Source organism: Embiotoca jacksoni, unplaced genomic scaffold (genome assembly GCF_022577435.1).
Source record: "Embiotoca jacksoni isolate LCO1_2020_lvr unplaced genomic scaffold, fEmbJac1.0.p SCAF_31, whole genome shotgun sequence".
NCBI classification, from domain to species: domain Eukaryota; kingdom Metazoa; phylum Chordata; class Actinopteri; family Embiotocidae; genus Embiotoca; species Embiotoca jacksoni.
Window position 1 is genome coordinate 1,788,661 of NW_027185383.1, and position 17,656 is coordinate 1,806,316.

The following is a 17,656-nucleotide window of genomic DNA, read 5'->3' on the forward strand; positions in this document are numbered from 1 at the left end:
TTTACTTCAAGTTTAACAAGCGTGTCCGTATGTAGGGCTGAAGGACCATCTGTGTGTGTGTGTGTGTGTGTGTGTGTGTGTGTGTGTGTGTGTGTGTGTGTGTGTGTGTGTGTGTGTGTGTGTGTGTTGCTGATTATGCAAATAATCATTAGACAATTGTACCAGGAAGTTTTAGTAATAAAAAAAATCCCCTGGAGTTCCTCTAAGTTCCTCATTCTGGTGAAACAATCCATGTCGACCGGCTGACCCACTGTGAAGCCAGATTCTGCCGGTGAGTGTGTGTGTGACAGTCACTCTGATGAAAAGCAAAGAAGATATCTGAGGACTAAAAGATTTCTACACTTTGGATTAGTTGTTTTCTTTAGCAGGGATACTCACGGAGAGAGGTAAGAAATAAAGCTTGTGAACTGTGAATAAAGTCAGTTAGAGAAGTGTGATCATTACAGGAACTCACACATGGCAAGAGTTAAAAACATTACAAGTAAAAGTTTTACTCTGTGGGAAATGGTAAATGTTGCAGAGAGAGGTTTACTTAATAAGACTTTGCAGTCTTTTTTATTACATGGCCCTGAATATGTTATGTAAAAGTTAATAAAGTATATATCTATCTATCTATAGATAATCTTTTTTTTTTATGTAAGTTTAAGGATGCAACATGTGGTGACCACCTTCAGCTTTATCATTTATGTGCATTTAAATTCCACAGTGTGTTATCTCAGTTAGCCCAGTCCATTGCTAAAGGAGGAAGTGTGTGGCACACTGTGTGTGTGTGTGTGTGTGTGTGTGTGTGTGTGTGTGTGTGTGTGTGTGTGTGTGTGTGTGTGTGTGTGCTTCTAATGAGATCAGACTTTCAGTTTCTGGCTGTTTGCTGACTGTCAAGTTAAAAATATAAGAGGCACTGAACCAACAAAACACAAAAACAAGCCAAAACTGCCAAACTGCTGGCTCTCACACTTTGATTCAAACAACTGTTTAACACTTTAAAGTATTGTGTGTTTTTTTCATTTCACTTTATAAACTTCTATTGAGACAAATTCGGCTGATTTTCAGGTGTGCCCCTTGTCTGTTTGCATTAGCTTGATGCAGCTTTTTTTTTTGCTCTTGTCCAAACAACCTAATTCAGGTCAGCCAGGTCCAGTTGTGCAACCTTTCACCTGCATATTTGCAATGAACACTCATTTTAAAAATACTATCACTCAAAACTGTGTCACAAGATTTAATTCTGTAGGTACAAAAGTACCATTACATAGTAGAAAAAGAAAAGTATGAAGGTGTATTTTGGTGTTATTTAAGGCCTAAAAGCAGCAGAACTGAATGCTTTTAGAATAATGATGATGATGATGATGATGATAGTAATGACTAATAATGGTAATAATAATAATAAAGTTTAAACTTTTTTGTAATCAACTGTTTTATTTTTTCAGATATAACAAAAACACAAAGGAATCCGACTCTCTGTGGTCTTCTGGTCAGAGTTTTCAGTGAAATGTCCTCTGTGTGGACCTTCATTCCCCCCTGAGGATGAATTGTAATCCCCTAGTGCCATTATCAGATTTAAATTTCAGTTTGTCCCCTGCTTTGGTTCATGACCAAAAACCAGCAGACCCAACGAGCGTCCAGTCAGCGCTCTACTTTACATTTATTGCTTAATAGCACTAATTAGCATGCTAACACTAAACAGGGGAAAATGGTCCGTTTTAAACCTGATAATTGTAGCATGTTGTGAGCATTGTTGGCGTGCATGGCCCTCAGTTTATTTCTCTCTTGTTTGAACATTTCATGTCATATTACAGATCAGTTCTTCAGCACTGCCCTGATTCGGGCCACTTGGATGTCGTTGAGAACCGAAACTAGCTGTGGCCCACTTATTTTCTGACTGTAAAGATCTGTTATAACGTTTGTTCTGGGTGACCTGGAGTTTTAAAGAGCATTCACAGACCTGCAGGTTTAGTTGAATGTGTTCCTTTTTTTATTTTCTGTTGCTCAGCAATGCACTTTTGTCTCTGGGAGAAGAGCCAAAGTGTTTTTCCTGTTTTAGACAACAGGTGTTGATTACAGCCACAGTTAAACTTTTCCTACTTGAGATGAACAAAGCATCAGATCATTTGTTCTTTATCTTGTTGTGTTGAAAATGTTGTTCTCTCTGTGATTCACCATTTCATGAAGTCATCTTTTTACAAACACATTCCAGCCAAATCATTTTAGTGTTATAATAACTGCTCTTGTCAGCTCATGGCAGTTTCCCCAAAGAAAACAAAAAGTTTCAACTGATTATGAATTTCGAGTGTCTTCACTTTTGAGAGCCTCCTTATCACTTTTCCTTTACGATACAGACCTTTGCTCTCATAAAAGTCACCGGGTATGATAGAAATAGTTCACAAAATAACTTTGCAAAATATTTTCACTGCTGAAATTACATACAATAGATTTATAACTGTTCACTTAAGCAAGGTGCATGTGTAGGTTTTTTTTTTTTTTCACTAAAACTGTAATACAGCAGGTGATGCTGGGATGTGTGCTATATTTACTTTTCATGTTTTATGCTATTTGAAAGTAAAATGAGAGCACACGTGTTTATTTACATTGCAAACTCCAGCTAGGTAGATATACGTTGCACAAATCACAAAACTTCCTCAATATATTCATTAATACCCAAACATAATCTAAAAGTAAATGTGTAAGTTTCATAAACTATTTTCCACCTGATGACTTCCAGTTTGCTCTGTGGTCGTTCCTGTCGGCCTCTCCTGCGACCTATTTACAACAATTCTTTGAAATACAACCACCATGGTCACACAGGAAGTGTGTTTTTTTTGTTTAGAAAGACTTTTGTGGTCATTTGGTTGTACAGATCTATTTGTGTTTACATGCAAACATCAGTCTGTAGGCATCAAACTGGTGAGCAGAAAACAGCCCAGCTAAAACTCACAATAACAAAATACAATATAGAAAACTGCAGCAATAAATCTTTTATTACAGTAAATTATATTCAGGTTAGGCAAATGATGATGGGATGAGGTGCAGCCATGAGAACAAAGTGTAGTGGAGTAGCACTAACACATTAAGTAAGTAGGTAGTATATTTGGACTGATGCTGCCATAAAAGGAAAATGGGGATTCAAATTTATCTTCCATGATAAAATGTTTACATTTTCTTACCAAATTGAACCATTGGCTCTGTGGAAAAGTCACACAAACAAAACCTGGGCTCAAAACCCTCACCCTTACTCTTTTTTATTATTTTATTTTATATTTGGATATCAAGTTCTACAAACACAACAACAATGAGCTAATTTTACAGCTGCTCCTGCCATAACTGCGTGATCAGGTATGGGATTTGGATTTGGTAGCATTTGGGCCTCGTATATCTAAATGTATAGGATACAGAGCAGACTGGTTTATACAGCACAGCTGGTAAATCTGAGAGTCCGGAGTTAATGTAATAATTATTTACAGAATATTTCATTTGTATTCTAAGCAGAGCGTGTCCCATAATTTGTAGACTACACCTGTTGTTCCTCCTTGTTATTTGCAATGCTATGCTGAATATTGTATAGAAATTCATTTCCCCTTCAGTAATACAAATGGAAAAAAATTAGTATGGTTTGGTTCTGTTATTGTTACACAAAAGAACTGAAAAGTCACAGGTGTTTGGTACCAAAGTGTCTCCACTCGGTGTTTGTTTGTTTCAGCAGCTGTAAATGGTAAATGTGTAACAGTCATCTTCACTCTTCCTTTTTCTCACTTCCTCCTGCAGGCACGATGGGCTGTATGAAATCCACGCTGAGCGGAGGTCTGAGTGAAGCTATGGAGGGAAAAATCAGCCAGCAGAATGTAAATACCGATCAAATGCACTATGTCAAAGACCCCACCTCCAATAAAACAAACAACATAGTAAGTAGTCAGACAGCAACATCAAAACATTGATTTTTTTTCTTCTGCTCTCTGAGATAATGTCAACCAAACGCTGTGCTGTTCTTGCTTTAAGGCTAAACAAAAGAAAAGTCATAGCAAAAATATCCAGCATGTCATTGTTTTTAATTTGCTGCTGGCTAATAACAAAAGTTTAGCAAATGAAGATGAAACTGCCCATTATCACCAGACTTGTGAAAATAGGATTTGTTGTGATTTAGGCTTCAGTTATCAAGAGAGTATGTTAAATTTAAGATTGCTATCGTTTCTGATTTGGAAAAAGTGACTCATATTTCCCAACAAAGAAAACTTCCCGTCTCAAATGTTTTTCAGATGAAATGGATAGATTGTGAAAGTCTGTAGTCTGTAGACACATAGGCCACCATATAACATTTATATTGTTTGCGTTTGCAGAATAACCTGTTACCTGGTCAGGTGTTCCAAAAGATGGAAGGTATTCCACTTTTTCTCTTTTGTTATGTTTAGTTTATTTTTTCTGACTTTATTTTATGTTGTAAAAAATACAATACAAAACTCATTGTGACAGCTTTGACAAATGGAAAGTGAAACTGTGGTCGTCAGCGAGGCCACTAGCCACGGCAGCTTTATAGTTAGTTAGTTTTAAAAAATAAGTTAATACATTAATATTAGAGGGTTTACATTTTTTACATCTGACTCAATACACAAACATTGTAATACGTATATCGGTGACACTAACATAGTCACTAGTGCCAGTAATCATGTCAACCTTTCATTCTGATTATGAGTATTTTCTTCCTAGTCTTGTTTGATGCTAATGTTCAGCTTTTTAGCATGTGTAAGTAAATCCAAACTTTAAATTCCAGTGTCATTTTAGTGAAAAAATAACCCTTGTTGTCAATACAGCCTGTAAACAAATGGAACTTAAAGACCATTTGATTTTTAGCAAATTTCAGATTTCAAGTCTTCAAATTAGTGTCCAACACAAAATTTGACAATTACTGACTCAACATTTCCATAGATTAAGGTGGACTTTATCTGAACTAATGTGGCTATATTGTTATTTTGATAAATATCCTGCTGGCAAGAATAGTGACCAAGCTAAGCTGCATCTTTCAGGCTAACATGCATATGGTGGCCAATGTTGAGGTTACTGTTTTAAATCACTAATAGCCTCAATGTAGGATAACTAATGACATCAAAATGTCTCTATGTGTGCACCTAAATTCAAATTAAAGGGATAATGTGCATCTTTTCAAACAGAATTATTATTAACTATAGGCTATGCTTAACCCTCGTGTTGTCCTCGGGTCAAAATGACCCGCAGCTGTGTTCAACCAAGTTTCTATTTTATTTCTATAATTTTATATTTTTTGGGATCATTGGTCATCATTCTTTAAAGAAACCCTCACAGCCAAAAAATATGAAAATAAAATAGAACTTGGTTGAACACAGCTGCGGGTCATTTTGATCCAAGGACAACACGAGGGTTAAAAGTAGCCTACTTATGCTTAAAAGTAGCCCCAGTAGCACATCTACAGTCACAGGCTACTTGTAGTTTTGCCAGTCTGATGCCCTCTGTAGTCATCATTTGTGGGTTTGTTCACCGCTCCTGTCTGACATCTCTGTACATGCATGATTGTTGCTATTTGATAACTGAACTGTGGAACTGTTTATTTTGTCCTAGATTTTAACGTTTCACTGTGTTTCTGTTTCCTCTCTCAGAGCAGATGGGGGGTGGTAAAATAGTGATCAGCCTTTACCCATATGAAGTTGTGCATCAGGACGACTTAGGATTCAAGAAGGGAGAAAAGATGAAAATCTTAGAAGAGTGGGTGCCTTGTATTGACTGATTCAACCTCGGCAAATATTATTCATCATTTATACATAGCATCATGCAGGGCAAAAGCCAATGTTGAAAGCTTGCTTAAAATGCTGTACTGTTTAAACTCCAGACCACAAAGATAAAATAGTGTCTAGGAATTTTTTTTTTTTTTTATTCAAAGAGTGATCCAAAAGTTTGAAAAGTTGCCACTTTATATTTTAGTATTAACATAAAGAAATATTTATTGAATGACTTGCAGAAATGAGATTTGGTGCATCTATTAAAAACACATATTACTATCACTTATAAGCATCAAATAAGTTTTGAAGTATGCTAAAACTCCAATATGTTATGTTTTTTACAGTGTAAAATTATCTTTTTTTCTACATTTAAGCTTTCTAAACTGGAATTTAAAGTAAAAATCTGAGTTCAACACCATTTTAGGACACTTATGTCAACACCAACAATCAAAAGAGAAACAATAATTGTGGTAAAATGTATTTATATGTATTTGCAGACATGGCGAGTGGTGGAAAGCAAGGTCTCTGACAAACAACAAGGAAGGATTCATTCCATCGAACTATGTCGCCGAAGTTGACACCATGGAAACAGAGGAGTGCGTCCAATTGCATCTTAATTTGAATGGCTCTAAAAAAAAGTGTTTAGTTTTACACTGATGATGTAAATTTGATCTTTTTTATAAGAAACTATGAAAGTAATTTATGTGTTCATCATCAAGGTTATGTCTTGTATTATAATCAGTGTATTTCTTGTTCAATGGAGGTGGTTTTTCAAGGACATCACGAGGAAGGATGCAGAGAGGCAGCTGTTGGCACCAGCAAACAAGCCAGGCTCTTATCTTATCAGGGAAAGTGAAACATCAAAAGGTATGGAAATCACAGCAGCTCTGAGAGACACAATCACAAACACGTTCCACTTCCAAGACAGTGCTAGTGTTTCATGTAGACTTCTGTATTAGGACTCACCAGTCATTCTCCTTTGCTCAATGATGTTTCCACAGGGAGTTACTCGTTGTCCATCAGAGACACGGACGCCCAGGGGATGGATTCAGTCAAACATTATAAGATCAGGATGCTGGATAATGGAGGCTACTACATCTCCCCAAAAATTGCCTTCCGCGACATCAGCAGCATGATCAAGCACTACCACAGTGAGCATGACTCTGTAAAAGCCTGTAACCACACCGGATGTGATGTCATGGTGTTCTGACACATCCTCAGGTACACTTGTACATCGCAGCTGCAAGGTTTGATGTTTAGCCACTGGAGGACAGCGGAAGAAATGATTAACCCAGCAGTGCAGGTTTTGTCTCCCCTTTCTTCCTGTGAGAGTAAATACAAAACCTCCGTCGACACGTGCTCCATCGCTGCGGTTGTGGATGTAAAACGTTGGATAGATAAATGAAATAAAAAGGTGTCACGTGTTTTACTAGCACAATTTGATCCAAAGGCATTTGGAACATTTAGAAGAGCTGCATGATTTAATAATTGTATCTCCATGTCAGCATTGGATTAAACCAGACGTTAGCCAACGACCGGCTGAAGTCTGTTGTGTTGCTCAGTTTGCATTCATCCTGCCAGAGCGGGAGTGTCAAACCAGACACAGTTTAAAAACTCGGTGCAGTGTGACATACAAAGAGATTCATCTGGCAGTTATAGGTTGTTTAACTTTGTGTGAGCATGTGTTTGAATCGAATATATGCTCATTTACATTTAAAAGTCCTGCACTGTAGTTTTAACTCTTTATTTAAAAGATATTTAATTAAAAAGATGGTACGACACCTACCCCTTTTTTATTTCTACAAAACTTGGTAAAGGTTGTTTGTTTTGTTTACTGGTTTTGAAGACCTCAATTTAACACTAAAAATAGATTTCATACCTTTAATACCTTTTTTCACTTTTGCTAAAAACAATAATGTAACATCATAATAGAAATGACAACTTGTGGTTTTACAGGGAGATGTGTGAATATTTCTCGGTAAACAGCGGACACAGTGACTTCTTGAAGTGGTGGTGACAAGACTTGGAAGAGCCAAGCTCGCTGTTTCCACCAGCTTTTTATGCTAAGCTAGGCTAAATTGCTTCCCAGCTCCTGCTCCATATTTAACGACAACACTGTATCAAATCTTCTCATTTAAAAAGGTAACTTGTGCCTTGTTATTTATTACCAAGGATGCCTCAGTTCTCATTGTCTGTGTGTGTGTTTGTGTGTATAACTTCCAGACAAACCGGACGGCCTGTGTCGTAGACTGGAGCGTCCGTATGTAAAACCCAAAGCTCAGAAGCCGTGGGACAAAGACGCCTGGGAGATTTCCAAAGAGTCTATTAAGATGGTGAAGAAACTGGGGGCAGGGCAGTTTGGAGAAGTCTGGATGGGTGAGTAAGGAGAAACAATACTCTTCAGTTATTCAATAGCATTGACTCAGAGCAGCTTCTTAGATGTAAGAATTTAGATTGAGGAAGTAGTTGGAAAAAAGCAGGGCACATATACTTATTTAATCCCCGTGGGACACAGGGACACAAAGAGATCCTTAACAAAGTCGTGTGAAGCTAAAAGACACATTAAAACTGCAAATAATTATGTCATGAATTCGAGGCCACAATGATTTCAAAGAAGACAACCTGCTTGTGTCATTTTACACTGTTTCTGATCCAGAATTCACAGAAAATAGTTGCCTACCAACAAAAACAAGGAAGAAGACACAAGAGCTTTAAACCTGTAAACTTTTATTTTGTTAAACAAATGAAAGGCTGCTAGGTTCACATTGAACAATGTTACGCATTTCAGAAATACAAATAGGGTACAGTAATTTTACTTTTAGTAGAAGAGGCAAATATCCTATCCGGGGTTTGTGGAGAAGAACAGTAACATGATTAAAACATTTGATTTGATTGATATATCGAGGCCTCCACACTAATACACGAACCCCAATTTTAAAGTTTAAAGTTGAAGCTTTTAAATATCCTGCTAAAGGCATTTTGGTTCTGATGGTTGAGTGAGAAGTAGGGCGTGTCGTGTTGAGCAGGTCTTAGGGTTTCCAAATCATTTCTGTCATTTACTGAAAATAGACAGCAGAAGTGATCGGTATACGGGGAAGTTGCATTTCCTCGTAATCACAACTAAAATTACTTTTCTTGAAGCTCATTGATTTGTTTTGCACTGATTTCTCAAAAAATATACTCAAACACCTGCCTCTGGGTGACAGAGGACCCCATTCATGTGTAGACCAGTGTTTTCATCCATGGAGGAAATGTTGGAGTCCGAAGGGTGATTTGCATTGGAAGTGTGGGAGCGGTGATGACACACGCATACTGCTACATGCATGTTATGTTTAGCGAGGACTACCACAGAAAGTATAGTGCAATTATTTGCGCAAACCTTGCTCTGAAACTGATACTGACTTTTTCTTTTTGCAGGGATGTAAGGCTTTGTGATGGTTTTTTGAGGGGGTTTTTTTTGTTAAAAAAACAAACGTATTCCTATGACCTGTGATTAAGTACTCAACTGCTGTTGTATTTCTTTAAGCAACCATGACATAGTGATGGAAATAAGTGTTGAGGTCTGTTTTATCTTGTGGGTCATGCTGGGAAAGTTAGGCTTCTGGTTCCAGGTAAGAGGTTTACACTGAACTGTAGAGTATTTTTATTTTAGTTAATAATGACTAGATAATCTCAATGAAAGCGAATGTATCCAATAACTGCTGAGTCATTTAAAGAAATTGATTATCAATGTATCTAGCAATGTTTTCGATCTTAAAAAGCTCCATGTGAATATCACAGAGGTGTTATTATTGTAGAGTAATACGTTTTGCTGCTTTGCATTTAGGGCTGATATGAACAAACAAATGATGTGCTGGCAGTTTTATTAACTTTACCGTCTGGCTCAAACAATGGAAAATAAGAAAACACTGTGACGCAAGTACAGAGAGAGAAGAAGTCGATACCAACATGGTTGGCCCAAAAATAGAAGGAAAAGTCCAAGCAAACTTTAACTCAGCTGACTCTGCTTGGGAAAGCACGGATATGTCTTTCTTTTTCCTTCTTCTTCTTTCCTTGATATCAGGAAACAGTTTCATGAATATCCCTGTAGTGACACTGAAATCCCAAAGCAACGCTCTCTTCCTCACTCCCTTTCCTTCTTCTTTGTCCAACTATTTCTGTCTTTGCATGTTACAATTGACTCATGCAGTAAATCAAGAATATGTTTTTCATTTGATATTTAGTCACCTCATAAACCTGCAATATGTAAGGTTATTATTATCATTATTGTTGTTGTTATTATTATTACTAATTAACATGAGGAAATAACATCTCCTTTGTTTGTCTCTCAAAAGTAATGATCAGAATTCTAGATGAGACTTTGACTCCAGACTTTGACTCCATTCCCAAAAATGATGATTTAACTTGGACTTGCCGACTGAACGTGTTGACTTGAAGCCAGAAAACTCAGCAGACTTGAGTTGGAGGCCCAAAAAAAATCTTTGAAAATGGCCCACAAATGTCTAAAGCTCATTCGAGAATAATTAATGACTCGACTGGATGTACGCAGCATCTCCATAACCTGATGCCCAGTTTCAGCAGAACAAAATGTCACTAACTCTAAATTTAGATGGGAGGAATTGTCCTTTCATTATAAAAGTAATTAAGTTTGTAGTTTAACCAGTGTATCACCTCTTTTTCTCCCTGCAGTAGCACAAATGATTCTGTGTCTTTAAACCACATTGATATCATTGAATCTCCCCTTCTGATTGGCTGGCTCTTTCCTGAGTGATGCACACCCAGGCCAACCACAGGTTCTCTTTGGTCTTATATCTTGCTCGGACACTGACAGAATAATCGCTTTGTGTTTTCTTCTGCATAATAGTTTGGACAGTGGGCCATGCTGAGGGCGGACATGATGTCACGTTTGTGACATCACAAACTGACGGAAGTCCAAACAACACATCCTAACAGCACAGTTGCTTGAATCTCGGTGCTCTGGTTGTTTTGACACTTTCACAGTATTTTTATAGCACCTCGACCTGCTTTATAATCAAAAAGGAAAGATAAAACGTGCTAGAATAACTTCTGTGTTTCCAAATACAACAGTGTGTCTATTGGCCAAACATCCTCCTAGTCTAAGTTGAACAACGGTTAACTGGCTGGACGTTGCACTCAGGGAGTGCTAATCGAATAGGCTTCATAAGCAAATGGGACTATTCATTAACCAGAAACTGCAGTTTAACCCTCGTGTTGTCCTCGGATCAAAATGACCCGCAGCTGTGTTCAACCAAGTTCTATTTTATTTCTATATTTTTATATTTTTTGGGGATCATTGGTCATCATTCTTTAAAGAAACCCTTACAGCCTCCTTGTCACCAATGATCCCCAAAAAAATGAAAATAAAATAGAATTTGGTTGAACACAGCTGCGGGTCATTTTGACCCGAGGACAACAGGAGGGTTAAGGGCTGTGTGGGTGTTTACCAGCCGTGCTCAACATCTGTCTGGCCCTCCTGTTCTTTTTGTTGCATATATAAGAGTTAACTGAAGTTTGGTGACCAAACTGAACTCCAACATAGCCTCGCCCACCTTCAACCTGAGGTCTAATGTTCCACGTCAACAAAGACACACACATTCCCTTCTGTGTCTCTGAAGCAAGTTTTCCTAAGTTTGAAAAAAAAATCCTCCTTATGATGTCATCTGGGTTGATGATGTCTGCTCTGGCCTAAATAATTCAAGTTTTTGACAGAAAGCTGTGTATTTGAAACTCTTGTCAAGGTCTTTTAAAGATGTGGGTGTTTACCAAACAGGAAGGGTTTTAAGACAGATGTTCTTGCAGTTGATTATATGGTGATATTTAGTTGCATTGTGGGAAATCTGGGATTCAATACTTTTGTAGCTGGTTATAAGTCAGCCTATCTGAACTCCAACATCTTGTATTCTGTTCTGGTTTTTTTTGCAGAACAGTGGAATGCTAAATTGCTAGTGTGCCCATAAAAAACACATTGAACATAATGTTTCATATCAGCCTCATAAAATTATTTCAGTGTAACATGGATTATTAAACAGTGGGTGCTGTGTCTCAGCTGCTACTGATTGTTAAACAGTAACTCCAGTGTTACTTCCTGTTATTTGCATTTTATCTTCTTATCACCACAACGGTGGAATAACAGAGCAATATTGCATCTGGAATCAGTTTCCAGTGTGTCTGATCCGAGTTGTCCAGCAGACATTGCAGCACAGAAGACCTGCAGCACGTCAAAGCAGATGACATCATGCTTTGATGGAAATTCACTTACTCTTCCCCTCGTCTCCCTTTCACTTTCTGCACAATCAGCGTACTACAACAACTCAACCAAAGTAGCGGTGAAGACGCTGAAGCCGGGCACCATGACGGTTGAAGCCTTCATGGAGGAAGCCAATGTGATGAAGACGCTGCAGCATGACCGGCTGGTGCGGCTCTATGCTGTCGTCACCAGGATACAACCCATCTACATCATCACTGAGTACATGGCAAACGGTAACAGAGCTCCAAGTTTAACACATGTTGATGATATTTTCATACGGAGAGCCTTTTAATGAATGAGACTGTACCATAAGCTCATTTTCTGGGTGACTCTGAGTCAGCATCTAACAATATGAGGCCGTATTTATGCAGTCACACACTGATCCTTAGACACACTTGACAAAAGAAGATTAGCAGCTGAACAAAAAAACCTGTCTTCAGAATAACTTAACCAAACCTTCGGACATTTTGTAGACTAAAATCACAGCTGACATGAATACACAAGTAAAACCACAGTACACCAGTGCACACGCGAACTAAGTCATCATGTTTTCTGTTCTGTCTCGTCTGCAGGGAGCCTTCTAGACTTTTTAAAGAGCGACACAGGATGCAAACAGCTGCTACCGAAGCTCATCGATTTCTCAGCCCAGGTGATTTTCACATACACTTCACTCGCCTCACTGCTGTGAGACCAACATAATATATGACCTTTATTTAACCAGGTAAAATCAATTGAGAACCAATTCTCATTTACAATGATGACCTGTCAGCACAGTCCACAGTAATGTTACTGTTCCCACTGAACTGAAGGGAGGAAGTGTGCCAAAAGTAAAAAATCAGACACTTATATTACCTAAACACAACGTCTTGTGTTGTTCTCTTCTCGTCGGTTGGGTTTGAGGTTTAATCCTGTTGTTGAAGCAGTTATTTATTGGTTTATACAAATTAATAAGTGAGAAAGCTCAATTTAAATGGCAAGTCAAATCATGGACAATGTTTTTCTCCAAACACTTACTTTAAGGATAATCCTTTTCAGTTTTTTGATTTCTTTTTCCTGCATCATGCATGCATGGATTCTTTTTTTGTTTGTGATTATTCAGAGTCCCTCACAGCGTTTTTTCCAATTAAAAAAGTAGATTTAGAAATATATCAATTCATATTACAATGTATTTAGATTCATTAATCCAATATTATTTAGCCTTTACTGGGTCCCACTAAATTTGAACATTTACAGTTTAAGTAATTCATAGTGTTTTTAACTGTGTATTCACAGATAAATTAAGTCTCAGAGCGAAGTGTTGCATTGGGATAAAATGATGGCACTATAAAGTCTTTAAGATATGATGGAGCATCAAGGACTTTATATGTAAAGGGAAAGATTTTAAATATATTCTTTATTTCACAGATAGACATTATTTGCTCATACTCACACAGATTGGTGTTGGAATATAACATTCATTTGATTGATTAGATGATGAATTAATTTGTCTTCTGTTTTATGTTGTTCTTTTCTTTTCCTGTGAATGCTCAGAGCCCTTACTGTACACTACACCCTCTACTTCTTGTTGTGTTGCAGATAGCAGAGGGCATGGCGTACATAGAGAAGAAGAATTACATCCACAGAGACCTGAGGGCGGCTAATGTCCTGGTGTCTGAGAGTCTGCTGTGTAAAATAGCTGATTTTGGCTTGGCGAGAGTCATAGAGGACGACGAGTACTCCGCCAGAGAGGGTAAATGTTGTGTGTGTGAGAATAGGAGCATGACTTTATTTTCATCTTGCAGAGGAAGTTTTTTCTTCATTATAAATCAACCTGCCTGACTTGATACATACTGAAAACAAATTCCTCTTTTGACAGACAGACAGACCATTTTGTTGGTCACAAACAAAGACACTTCTGGTTTAATTCACTGGTTGTTTCACTTTTTACAACCATGTATAAACACACGTCAACAAACATGACCTCTGATGGTCCTGTGCCACACACGAGCTGTGTACGTCCATCATTAGTAGTAAAAAGTAATTCTCCTACACATTCCCACACATCACCTGTGCTGGTTCTATGATACAAAATAGGAGGTTTAGATTCTATTCATGTGCTCACATTTATTTTTAAATTCCTATTACTGTTGTTTCAGTGTCTCCTGGTTACAGATCTGCGCTCAGACAGGTTTCATCTTCATCTGAGACATACAGTCAATTCAGACAGCATTCAGACCCTTCATAAATGTATTGTGTTATTTTAAAAGGATACATTTGGTAGGTTTCTCCCTAAGTCTACACCACAATTAGAAAGTAAAAACAAAGTTTTTAGGATTGTTTGAAAATGTATCCAAAATCAAAAACAAAAATGTCTCACTTTCAGACTCTGCTGGGGTTTCAAACTGTAGTCAGGTGCATCCTGTTTCCTTTATTAATCATTATTATGTACTCAGAACTAAAGTGGAGTCTAATTGTGATAAACTGAAGTGATTGGCCAGAGTTTAAAAAGGTACACACATCACCCTTTGAGGTGAGGCATATATCAGGATGTGGATATAAAACCATTGCTAAAGCTACTGGAGCTCAGTGAAATTGAAAACTAGTAGGCTGTCTAGCCAAACATAGTAGACAAGCAAAAAGGTCCTTGGCATGGGAGGTGACCTAAAACCCAACCATCACTCCAACAGAACTGCAGACGTCTGTCTTCAGAGATGGAAAACACACCAGAAGGACGACCATTTCAGCAGCCCTCTATCTATCAGCCCTGAATGGTGGAGCAGCTAGATGGAAGACACTCTAACAAAATAGTTTGTCAAATTTCGATTAAACTATACTGAGAGCATGAGGAAAAATATTCTCTGAGGCATAACTTAAATCTTTGGGCAGAAATTTAAGAGCATGCCCTGCTTATTCCTAGAGTGAAGCATGGTGGTGGAAGCATCATGATATGGATACTTCTCAGCAGCAGAGGAGGAACTGGTCAGAACTGAAGGAAGATTGAAAATGACTTAAATTAAGAATCTGAATTCTTTTATAAATGACAGATCTCATTTCTTCGCCTTTCATCAAATTTGCTAAAGAATTCTCAAACCATGTTTTTACTTCATCAGTGTGAGTTATTGAGTGTAGATTGATGACTAAAATCCCCAGTTTAGCCATTTAAAGTAAATCTACGACACAATAACGTGTGAAAACAGTCTGAATCCTTTCTGCTATGACTATACAGTATGTATCTCTGTCAGAGGATGAAACCTGTCTGATCACTGATCTGTAACCAGGATACGCTTTACAACATTTTACAAAATAAATGCAAGTACATAAATAGAATCGAAACCTTCCATGACATGTTTCACAAACAACGTGTGAGATGTGTGAGAATATGTGGAGGATTTATCTACATAGACTAAGCTAGCTGTGAATATCATATACCTGCAATTTATTAATGGCATCTTTTGGTTGTGTGTGTGTGTGTGTGTGTGTGTGTGTGTGTGTGTGTGTGTGTGTGTGTGTGTGTGTGTGTGTGCGTGCGTGTGTGTGTGTGTGTGTGTGTGTGTGTGTGTGTGTGTGTGTGTGTGTCCTCCCCAGGAGCCAAATTCCCCATTAAGTGGACGGCTCCGGAGGCCATTAACTATGGCACCTTCACCATCAAATCAGACATGTGGTCCTTCGGAGTCCTGCTCTATGAGATCATCACCTACGGCAAAATCCCTTACCCAGGTAAACATTAACCATGACATATTTATGCGACATCCTTAGTGCTGAAACACTTATGAAACACTTTACAACCATTTTACAATTTTATTTTGTTATAGTCCTCAGATTATGAAATTAATTACCTTATATCACGTTGTGAGGCAATACACTGACAAGTCCTGCCCTCTGCTGGTGAATTTTATTTTCTCAACTGCATTGAAAAAGTTCACTTGCACTTCCACTGCAACCTTCAAAGCATCACCCTCCTATTCCACTTCCACTCCTTCCACTGCCTACTACTTTAACCACCTCTACACTATACTTTAGGTTTTGTTTTGTTGCTCTTTACACTCACTGCACTCTATGTGTGTACACTGTCTCTAGGTATGACCAAAGGAGAGGTGATGTCCTCGGTGCAGCGCGGCTACAGGATGCCTCAGCCCGACAACTGTCCCACCGAGCTGTATGACATCATGATGTCCTGCTGGAAGAACAGACCTGAGGACCGGCCCACCTTCGACTACATGCAGAGTGTCCTGGATGACTTCTACACCGCCACAGAGGGACAGTACCAGCAGCAGCCATAGGGAGACGAAGCCAGAAAGACTTTTAGGTTTCACACTCATTACGTTTGGAGCATTTATTTTAAATGTGACTTACTTTTTATAACATTGTATTTTTGTATATATGACAAAACTGACATAATCCATATATGTGCAGGTATGAACATACACAATACTTTATTTGGGCCATTTAAAGGGCCATTTGTGTGTAAATATTAGGTTTTGTGCAGTTCAGTCTCATTTGAAACATATTCAGGGGCTGTCATCAGAGGAGAGGAATTTGGTTCAAAATTGCTAAAACCAGATTGAACATGAAAAGAGAGAAGGAGTCTAAATTATGTTGTTTCATTTTTACCTTTTGACACGAGAGTCTTAAATATTTAGGCCAAATAGTCTGTTTCAATATGTTTGTAAGAGTGACTGAACAAACAAAGACTTTGCAAAGGCAGGAAAGGATAACGGGTCAGTCTACATAGAACTGTTGTTGTCGAGGTTCATAAAAGTTAAGCCATTTCCAAGCAGAAACCTCAAACCTTCTGTCTTTATGTGTTGTTGTATGCCTTTCCACGTGCTGGATAATGAAGCAAATCATCTGGCACTCTGCAAATATATATATATATATAGCCTACATGATTTTATGATTATTTGTATTACATTTCAAGGTTAATTATTTCATAATAATCTCTACTTGTGGTGTAAACATTTGAAGTAAATCCCGAGTCACTTGCTGTTCATTAACCAGAAAAGGTTTAATCACGTGTAAGTCCACTTCATATTGAAGTGCTGTAGCTTTTGTTTGTTGTTTCTGTCGGGGATTAAATGTAGGAGCTGTTTTTATTATTATCATCATTTCAAATCTGGTCTTTTACAGTCAAATCTGTCATCAGGAGTACATTGCACTGTTTGACCCTGGATGGCTTCAATTTAAATGTAACTGTACTGGATGTGTTTAGAAGAAATGACTGCATGGGCTATTTTTTAACATAGGAGCCTTATTGTAAGGTCTTGCTGTAAGGACTTTAATGTGTTAAGTGCCATGAAATAACCTATGTTCTGATTTGGCGCTATATAAATAAAGTTGAATTGAATTGAACTGAATGTTGTTTGTTGGTCATCAAATGAGAATTTATGTTTGATGTTTGAATGAAAATGTGAAAATTTTGTATGAAAAGAGCATGGAGTGAATTAGCTATATTTTGTGTTGCATGACTTTGTACATTTAGCTCATTTTGAAGTGGCTTGAAAGAGCTTCAATAAATGTAACAAATAACTTGGTTTACTTGAAAGCAATTATATTTGATCCATTTAATAATATGGCATGTTTTAATTTTTTTAAGCTTTTTATGCATTTTAAACAATGCAGACATTTGTTTGTCAAAGGTAAGCAGCTCTATTCCAGTTTATCTATAACAATTATT

The 17,656-nt window shown here is 37.7% G+C and overlaps 1 protein-coding gene across 2 annotated transcripts; it reads left to right on the forward strand.

Annotated features, from left to right (window-relative positions):
• The first annotated feature begins 131 nt into the window (after nt 1–131).
• lyn (LYN proto-oncogene, Src family tyrosine kinase) lies at nt 132–17,492 on the forward strand. Of its 2 annotated transcripts, none has more exons than XM_069164628.1 (13): nt 132–386; nt 3,757–3,893; nt 4,326–4,365; nt 5,616–5,721; nt 6,233–6,331; nt 6,499–6,602; nt 6,737–6,886; nt 7,959–8,111; nt 12,054–12,236; nt 12,576–12,652; nt 13,579–13,732; nt 15,568–15,699; nt 16,060–17,492. In XM_069164628.1, the coding sequence occupies exons 2-13, from the start codon at nt 3,762–3,764 to the stop codon at nt 16,260–16,262; spliced, it is 1,533 nt and encodes a 510-aa protein (XP_069020729.1). In that variant the 5' UTR covers nt 132–386; nt 3,757–3,761; the 3' UTR covers nt 16,263–17,492. The 2 variants fall into 2 exon arrangements, with proteins under 2 accessions (XP_069020729.1, XP_069020730.1); XM_069164629.1 differs by having other exon boundaries at nt 3,757–3,833.
• Nucleotides 17,493–17,656: the final 164 nt, after the last annotated feature.